The 9,460-nt window shown below is 40.5% G+C and overlaps 1 protein-coding gene and 1 non-coding gene across 2 annotated transcripts in view; one reads left to right on the forward strand and one right to left on the reverse strand.

Moving 5' to 3' along the window:
* Eml6 (EMAP like 6) overlaps positions 1 to 9,460 on the reverse strand; it is a 272,708-nt gene that overhangs the window by 101,654 nt on the left and 161,594 nt on the right. Inside the window, exons 8-10 of the mRNA XM_029483123.1 lie at positions 7,680 to 7,881; positions 4,457 to 4,594; positions 2,330 to 2,586 (exon numbers count right to left, since the gene is read on the reverse strand). Coding sequence (XP_029338983.1) covers positions 2,330 to 2,586; positions 4,457 to 4,594; positions 7,680 to 7,881 — 597 coding nt within the window. The remainder of the gene's footprint in view (positions 1 to 2,329; positions 2,587 to 4,456; positions 4,595 to 7,679; positions 7,882 to 9,460) is intronic.
* LOC115032723 lies at positions 3,145 to 3,299 on the forward strand. The gene has a single exon (XR_003838338.1). It is a non-coding gene; the product is annotated as a small nucleolar RNA SNORA81 (small nucleolar RNA).

Genomic DNA, 9,460 nt, shown 5'->3' on the forward strand with positions numbered 1-9,460 from the left:
GTAATAAAAATATTAAAAATTAAAAAAAAAAGAACCCAGATGTCCCTCAACAGAAGAATGTATACAGAGAATGTGGTACATTTACACAATGGAGTACTACTCAGCTATTAAAAACAACGACTTCACGAAATTCTCAGGCAAATGGATGGATGTAGAAGATATCATCCTGACTGAGGTAAATCAGTCACAAAGAACACACATGGTATGTACTCACTGATAAGTGAATATTAGGCAAAGAGTGTGGAATACCCATGACACAACTCACAGACTAAATGAAGCTCAAGAGGAAGGAAGACCAAAGAGTAGTTGCTTCAGTTCTACTTAGAAGGAGGAACAAAATAATCAAGGGAAGTAGAGGGTGGGAGGGACTTGGGGGGAAGAGAAGATGTGGAGGGGAAAAAGAGGGGGAAGAATCAGGTATAGGAGGATATGGAGGAGATGTACAGAGGGTCAGGAAATTGAACAGAGGTGTATAGCAATGGGGGATGGGAAACTGAGGATAGCAACCAGAAAGTCCCAGATATCAGGAAAGCAAGAGCCTCCTATGACCCCACAGGAATGACATTAGCTGAAATACCCCACAAAGGGGAGAGAGAATCTGTGGAGACTATATCCAGAGGTTAGGCATCCCCCACCCCCGCAGTTGAGGGATGGGGCCACCCACCCTCTCAAAATTTTAACCCAGAATTGCTCCTGTCTAAATGAAATTCAGGGACAAAGAGTGGAGCAGAAACTGAAGGAAAGGCCGTCCAGAAACTACCCTACTGGGGATCCATCCCATATGCAGATATCAAACCCAGACACTATTGTGGATGCCAAGAAGTGCTTGCTGACAAGAGACTGATATAGCTGTCTCCTGAGAGGTTCTGCCAGAGTCTGACCAATACAGATGGGGTTCCTCACAATCAACCATCAGACTGAGCACAGGGACCTCAATGAAGGAGTTTGGGGAAGGACTGAATAAGCTTAATTGGCCTTATCTGGTGTCAATGGGAGGGGAGGCCCTTGGTCCTGTGAAGGCTTGATGCACCCGTGTAGAAGAATGCTAGGGTGGTGAGGCTGGAGTAGGTGGGTGGGTTTGGGAGCACCCTCATAGATGCAGGGTAAGAGGGGATAGGATAGGATAGGGTATTTTCAGAGGGGAAACCGGGATAGGGGATAACATTTGAAATGTAAATAAAATATCCAATTAAAAAAAAGCAAAAGGTTGGGCATGGAACAAAGCAGCCATGGACTCCACATGAAAGTTCATGGAACAACAATTTTAGGTTCTTTCTAAACGTGATGAAATATTTCAATTATGCAGAAGGTGACAGAGTACTATAAGGAGCAAGTATTTGTAGCACTGAGTTTCAATGAATTTTACTGGTCTTTATCACAGACAATGATTTGTTACTATTATTAAGGTTTGTGTGTGTGTGTGTGTGTGTGTGTAGGTCAGAGGATGACTTGATGGAGTTCGTTTTCTCCTTCCACCTGTCTGGTAGGGTGTGGGTGGGTTCTGAGGATTGAACTCGGTACACCGGGATTGCATGGTAAGTGCCTTTATGTGATGAGTCACTCCATCAGTCTCTTTATAACACAATTTTAAGAACATATTATAATCACTTAAAATTCACTGGACACTCATCCCTAATTTAATTTCTTTTTGTTTCTTTAGAGGCAACCAATACACTGAATTAAATGCTAAACTTTCCCACACATTTAAAAACCATTTTCTCTGTAAGTGGCTATTATCTGTGAACTTGTTTTAATATCATAATACTTTATATAAATGACCACTGTGCATATCATTTGCATTTATTTGCTCAGCATTACACTTTTAAGACTGATCCATATTGACACAAGTTGGACTAGTTACTGTGATATTACTGTCTGTGACTACATACATTAGGCTCTCCTCACTTGGATGGCCACTTAGAAACTTGCTATGGCTTTGGTTCTTGCAATCCCAGCAAACAGTTCTGTGCATGTTCTTGACAGCACTGTGCATCTTCCTCTTTCACCGTGTAAGACTGACATGCTTTCGTCAGTCTAAATAATTAAAATGGCCTGCAGTGCTGCTGTATATCCTTCACCCCTTAGAACAACATAGGTATGTATGCTCCCTGCAGGCTTTGTCTTCAAGTCTTTCCCGTGTTTTCCTAATATAAATTATTAACATGACCCAACTCACTAATGTTTTCTCTGTGGGCCATGACTTAGGGATCTTGTCTCAGAGCACACTCCTTACCCTGAGGTCACAGGACATTCTCTACCCTTCTGTGTGTGGTTCCGGGTTTGTTTTCATGAGCACTTACCACAGCATAATCATCTATCTAGGACTCACATGGCATTTTGTAGAACAGTCTCTCCCCAGCACCGTCGTTGGTTTGCAAGTATTTACTATCCAGAGACCAGTCGATGTGCGTGATGAAACTCAGGGACTTGTTGCATTCTCCTATTTTCTTATAGCGCTGGGCAACAGCGTAGACATCTACAGGGCCATCATTGGATCCTACTGCGAGGTAAGAGCCATCTGGGGAGAATTTCATCTCATGAATGACTTCTTTCCTGTCCTTGATATGGACGACTTCTGTCATATCTCTGTAAGAATAAAATACAAGGGCTGGTGAGATGGCTCAGCAGGTAAGAGCACCCGACTGCTCTTCCAAAGGTCCTTAGTTCAAATCCCAGCAACCACATGGTGGCTCACAACCATCCGTAACAAGATCTGACTCCCTCTTCTGGTATGTCTGAAGACAGCTACAGTGTACTTACATGTAATAAATAAATTAATTAAAAAAAATAATAAAATACAAATTGACAAGCAGAAAATTGAGAAATATAAAACCCAAGTCTTATTTTAAAAGAAAGAAAAATCCTACAGGAACTAAAATATTTATATTCATAAAATGATATAACATGTTTATAACTTATATCCTGCTTATACAAAGTAAAACAAACATTTGAAATAATATTTTGTACCCTCGGGGTAAATATAACAATCCTTACACAAGGAATATTTGCTTTCATGTTTAACTATATATTATTGAAATCTTTATTTAAAAATTAGACTTAAAAGCCACTTAAAATGTGCCACAGAGAAAGTCAAAACATATCAAAATTAGAGTAAAAATAAGTAAAAATAAAAAATAGTATAAAAATTATCTGTTTATGCTTTTAAAAATGAGAGTTGATTAAAAAAAACCAAAAATACACACAAGAAAAAAGTAACTAAGTGCCCTGGACTGCAAAGACTGGGGTGGGACTCTTTCTCAGTGTCCAGTGTCCTGTGGCATAAATTCAGTGCAATAAATCTGTAGAGAAAAAAATGAGAGCTGATATGGTGACATATGCCTTTAATTCCAGCACTTGGAAGGCAGAAGCGGAATAAACTCAGAGCTGGAAGCCAGCTCATCTACACACTAAGTTTCAGGCCAGACAGGGCTATATAATGATATAGTGAGATCCTGTCTGAAGGAGAAAAAAAAGATAAACAATTATTATACTTATTGTTATTTCAGAAGAATGAGTCTTTATTTATTCATGTATATTAGTACTCTCTCTGCATGTGTGTCTGCATGACAGAAGAAGAATCAGATCCCATTACAGATGGTTGTGAGCCACCATGTGGTTGCTGGGAATTGAACTCAGGACCTTTGGAAGAACAGACAGTGCTCTTAACCACTGAGCCATTCCCCCCTGTCTAGGAATTAGTCTAAAAGGAAGAAAATTACTAGCTTTTAAAATGTGAAAATGGTATTCAATCTCTCAGTTCTCACCAGGAAGGATCATAATGAATATGCCAAATCACTAAAACATTTTGTATTTTTTTGGTCAAATTCTTTCTTAAATTATTAATTCTAGGAAAAATTTATACATAGTATATTTTGATCATTTTTTTCCTCTTCTCCCAATCCCTCTCGAATTCAGCAGAACCTTCTTTGTGGCATCTTTTAAAAAAAATCCACCAAGTGCAATTTGTACTGCCATATATTTTTGGATGTGTGGTCAGCCACCGGAGCATAAAATTGGCCAAATTATGTTAAGATTAATTTCTGCTCATATCTGAAAGCTCACTGGGGTTGATTTTTCCCTAACTAGAGACAGGATTATGACTTGCAGGTCCCCTGAGCCAGTGAGGGAGGGGTCATCAACTCTAAAACAGACAGAGTGAATCCAAGAAAACAGCCAGACACAGTGAGATCCTATCCTATAAAAAAACAGTACTTTTGCAACAAATCAAACAACACATTATTTCTATAAAGAGACTGAAGACTATAGACAGACTCACATCCCCAGATTTGGTTCTGCTTCTAAATAGTTTACCAAAGACATCTGGATTTTCAGTGTTTTAGATTTCAGAATCACAGGTAAGAGATTTCCTATCAGCCTGACATATTTTATGACCAGGATACTCTTTAATTTTTAGCAAAGGAACATCTCAAAGTACCATTTTCAGTATTGAATGTACCTGACTCGGAGGACAATGAAAGAGCCGTCCTTCATGCCTAGGGCCAACTGAGATCCATCTGGGCTGAAGGATACACTACGAACTGCTTCCTCCATGTTGCAGCGGGCAATCAAGGCATGGTCGGCAAGACTCCACAGTCTAAGGATCAAGAACAGAGTAGAGTTCAAAGCCAGCCTGGTCTACAGGGTGAGTTCCAGGACAGCCAGGGCTACACAGAGAAACTCTGTCTCGAAAAATGAAAAAAAAAAAAAAAAAAAAAAAAAAAAAGAACAGAGTAGAATAAAGACCAAACCAACCTGTCAGCCATCTACCAGCCCAGGACAGGAAAAGCCTGCTCGTCACACTGACAACACTAAAGAACATGGTAACCTCACACCTGCGTCCTTCGTCATGGCCTGTCAGAGAACCTGTGGAAGTGTTTTGTCTATCTTTGGGCCACTTTCGTCATTTGAAAAACTCAGCAAGAAATATGAGGTGAACTTACATTTGCAAAGATTTTGAAATCCACTGACCAGAAGATATAAACACCACTTTGCAAAATGTCTTCTCTTTGAAAATTAGAAATTGTCCTATATTTATGCCAATGACTGTAAACCATGCTCCAAGGGGAGGAACTGCTAGTGTTATGTCTTAGCTAGGAGGGTTACTATTGCTGTGATGAAACACAACAACCAACCAAACTTGGAGAGTAAAGGGTTTATTAGCTTATACTGCAGCACTGTACATCATTGAAGGGAGTCAGGATAGGAACTTAAGCAGGGCAGAAACCTGGAGGCAGGAGCTGATATAGACACATGGAGGGGGGCTACTTACTGGGCTGCTCACATAAGCTGCTCAGCCTGCTTTCTTATAGAACCCAGGACCACCAGCCCAAGGATAGAAACACCCTCCTTGGCTTGGGTCCTACCCCATAAATCACTAATTAAGAAAACGCTTTATAGCTGGATCTTATGGAGGCATGTTCTCAATTGTGGCTCCTTCCTCTCAGATGACTCTAGCTTGTGTCAAGTTGACAGAAAAGCAGTTAGGAAATGTGGTCACTGTTAGTTTCTCTTAAGCACTCATGAAAAGTTTCAAGTAGTTGGTACTTAAGCATATGTAGACAGAAATGCATATCACATTTACTGGATTCCCTGGTGTTGAGAGAAGGTATCTGAGATATAAGAACAAATGATGTCTCTTGTACAGCCCTAAAACTTACTCATGGTTATCATTTAGAAGCCCCAGGCCTGTACTGATAGGCCACTATTTACAGGGAAATGCTTTATGATGTTGGTACAGTTTCTTCTGGAAAAATATGGACCAGGAGGCAAGCACAGTTCACAGAGCTTTGGGTAAAACTACCATAGGGTTCCTAGCTCCAGACACTTAATCCAGGTACCCCAAGCTCAGTGAACCCAGAGGAAGTATTTACAATATACAAACAACAGCTTCTTTGTTAGTTGTAGTTGGGGCCTTTGATCTCTGTGAGAGATTATCTTATGATGATGGTGGTGGAGGTGGTGGTGGTGATGATGATGGTGATATACACTGAATTGGTTCTCTTCTTCCACTATGTAACTTTCAAGCACTGAGCATGTCATCAGGACTGGCAGCAGATGTCTTTACCCACCAAGCTATCTATCTGGCCCTGTGAAGGCTTTCTTACGACAGTCTTCTCTTCATACACAGTAAATGTCTGTTAGAAGAACCAAGAAAGTGCAGTTCTGAAACAAGTGTAAGTCCCAAGTGGCAGTTTCGTTAAGTGTACCTAGGCCTTGGGAGATGTGAGGAGCTTCACATTGAGTGCCTGATTGGTCCCTGAGGAAGCCTGAAGTCTTCAGCCTAAAGCTCAGGATAGTCTTTCATCCATTTTTTTGGGACTCCATGCTGTAAGCAATGTAAGTTTTCCTTTAGCAGAATGAAGGCACGGCCACTCCCTTGTCAGTTGTACTATTTCCCTAAGGCTTCTAAGCTTATCTCAAGAAAGCATGGCTTCTGCCCTTTTTACTTCAAAGTTCTGCAAAAATACACTCAGATGTTTCCCCGAACTAATTGCTGAGGAGAGAATACTACAGATTCTGAGTATCTCAGCCACATTTACAACTCTGAGACTTAACTCTAAAAATATAAAAATCAAGGACTTTCATGAACTGTTTCCTTTGGATGAGTAAGAACCAGTCACAGGAATTTGGTTAATTTTGGGCACTGTTTTGGCTGCTTTGAAGATGCTCAGAGGAAAGAAAGAAAGAAAGAAAGGAAGGAAGAAAGAAAGGAAGAAAATAAAGAGATGCATATGGCAACTAGACATTTATGTTGTCTGTGAAGAACTATAACTATTTCTACCCAGTCTGAAATTAATAAGGTTTACACATTTGGTAGGAACTAAACCACAGAATTGAGCATCCTATGTTTTGAGAGTTATATAAACCTATAGAGTAAGTAGAAAAAGCCAGGGACCTTTAGCATAGTTTACATGGTTCTATTTTGGTTTCTAAAGCCCAGAAACACTAATATATACATGAAATATATACATGAAATAATCACTCTCAATTCTCCCTGTGAAAGGATTTTGTTGTTATTGAGTGCTTCAAGTTTACTAAACACATTGCAGTCTGAAATAAATATAACAGTTGTCAGAATACTAAAGGTTTGCTTAATTTGATCATTTTACCCAATATTGTACATTTAAAGAATAAATGACCCATAGCAAGAACCATTCAAGTCCTGACAAAATTACACATTGCCTCAGAAATTAGCATTCTCCTTTGTTTGATAACAATGTCTAATTCATTTCAGAATTTGCAAAAAGGAAATAATTTGCTCATGTGTTGAAGACAACTTTAAAATCAGAGCTGAAAGTATCATGAAGGATAAGAGTCTAATTAAATCCTAAAATGGCTTAGCAATTCCCTACAAAAGGGCAAGTACGTGAATGGGAAAGAAATCTTGTCTTACCAAAGAGTAACACTACTGGCTTTTCTGTTGAACTAAAAAGACAACTGGAAGAAAGCCTAAGTGGTACTCACACATTTTCACGTTTGAAAAGATTTTCATGACTTTAGATGAAGCAAAAAAAGATAACAACAACAACACGCTAAGAAACCAACTAGCACTAGCTAAATACCCCAGCTTCCATTTGGAAAGTGTGTGTGCCTATGCTGTAGTTTATCCTTAAATCACAAACATATTTGAGCAAAAGAAATATCCCCAGGAAGTCCATGAGGGTATGGTGGAGCCTCACCTGACAGAGCGGTCATCACTGCCTGTCACAGCCAGAGGCTTCTTGGGGTGCAATGCCAGAGCCCACAGTTCCCCCTCGCAGTGGCCCTGAAGAATGAGCATTGGCTTATCTCGCTCTCGAACAATGACTTCAAATATCTCACTGTCCTGGGTTCCTGCTAGAAGGCGGTCAGCTTTCCAGCACACACTCCGAATAGAGAGGCCTGGCAAAGAGAAAAGAAAGTATTTATTCACACCGTCCACACACAAAACCAGCACCCAAAGTTATGCACCTTTCACCAAGCTAGCATCTGACACAATACATCTGTGTAAGGCCCAAAGGTGGAGAATCCATTCCACTCAGTAGTCGATGGTACTTTTACAAGTTAGATGTTGTTTGCGAGAGTGACCACCATATTTGACACAGGAAAACTATGTGTTTTCACTGCTTAATTTAAGTACTACATTTAAAATAGCAGAGAAATTGGACATTATGAAAACTGACCCTCAGTGAACTCCATCTCCCTTCCTGCCTTCACCTCCACAGGGGCAGATTGGCATGTCTGCTCCTTTACTCACCCCACATCTTCAGGTCTCCCAAGGACACAGGTGAGACCCCTGCCCAAATAACCACCCCAACTGGGACCCTCACGGAGCCAGCAGATGGGGACCCCTCCCCTCTGTGCAAACCCCATCTCCTTTCCAGTCTATACCTCCACTGGAGCAGATCAGTGTGCTTCCTCCTCTCTCACACCTCCCAGTCTGCCAGTCTTTCAGAAAGTCCACCATAACCAGGGACACAGGAGGTTCCCCTAACCAGAAACAGAACAGCCTGCTTCCCAAGAGACTGGCTCTAGTCAGACACCCAGGCCAGTTAACACTAGAGATATCCAGATGGCAAGAGGCAAGCAGAAGAACATAAGCAACAGAAGCCAATGCTACTGAGCAACATCAGAACCCAGTTATTCTACCACAGCAAATCCTGGATACTCCAATACACCTGAAAGGCAAGATGCTGACCTAAAAACCCATCTCATGAAAATAATAGAGGCCTTTAAGGAGGATATAAATAACTCACTTAAAGAAATACAGGAAAACACAGGCAAACAGGTGGAAACCCTTAAAGAGGAAACAAATAAATCCCTTAAAGAAATCCCTTAAAGAAAAACACAATCAAACAGGTAAAGGAATTGAACAAAATGGTCCAAGACCTAAAACTGGATATAGAACCAATAAAGAAATCACATATTGAGGCAATCATGGAAATGGAAAACTTAGGAAAGAGATCAGGAGCTACAGATGCAAGCATCATCAGCAGAATACAAGGGATAGAAGAGAGAATCTCAGGTGTAGAAAGCACCATAGAAGATATTGACTCAATTGTCAAAGAAAATACAAAGTGTAAAAAGTTCCTAACCTAAAACATCCAGGAAATTCAGGACACAATGAAAAGACCAAAACCTAAAAATAATAGGAATAGAAGAAAGTGATTCCCAGTTCAAAGGACCAGAAAACACCTTCAACATAATCATAGAAATAAACTTCCCCAACCTAAAGTAAAAGATGGCCATAAAAGTACAGGGAGCAGGAGCTGATGCAGAGGCCATGGAGGGATGTTCTTTACTGGCTTGCTTCCCCTGGCTTGCTAAGCCTGCTCTCTTATAGAACCCAAGACCAGGCCAGGGATGGTCCACAAGGGGCCTTTTCCCCTTGATCACTAATTGAGAAAATGCATTACAGTTGGATCTCATGGAGGCAATTCCTCAACTGAAGCTCCTTTCTCTGTGATAACTCCAGCTGTGT

This window comes from Mus caroli, chromosome 11 (assembly GCF_900094665.2).
Source record: "Mus caroli chromosome 11, CAROLI_EIJ_v1.1, whole genome shotgun sequence".
Classification (NCBI taxonomy): Eukaryota; Metazoa; Chordata; class Mammalia; order Rodentia; family Muridae; genus Mus; species Mus caroli.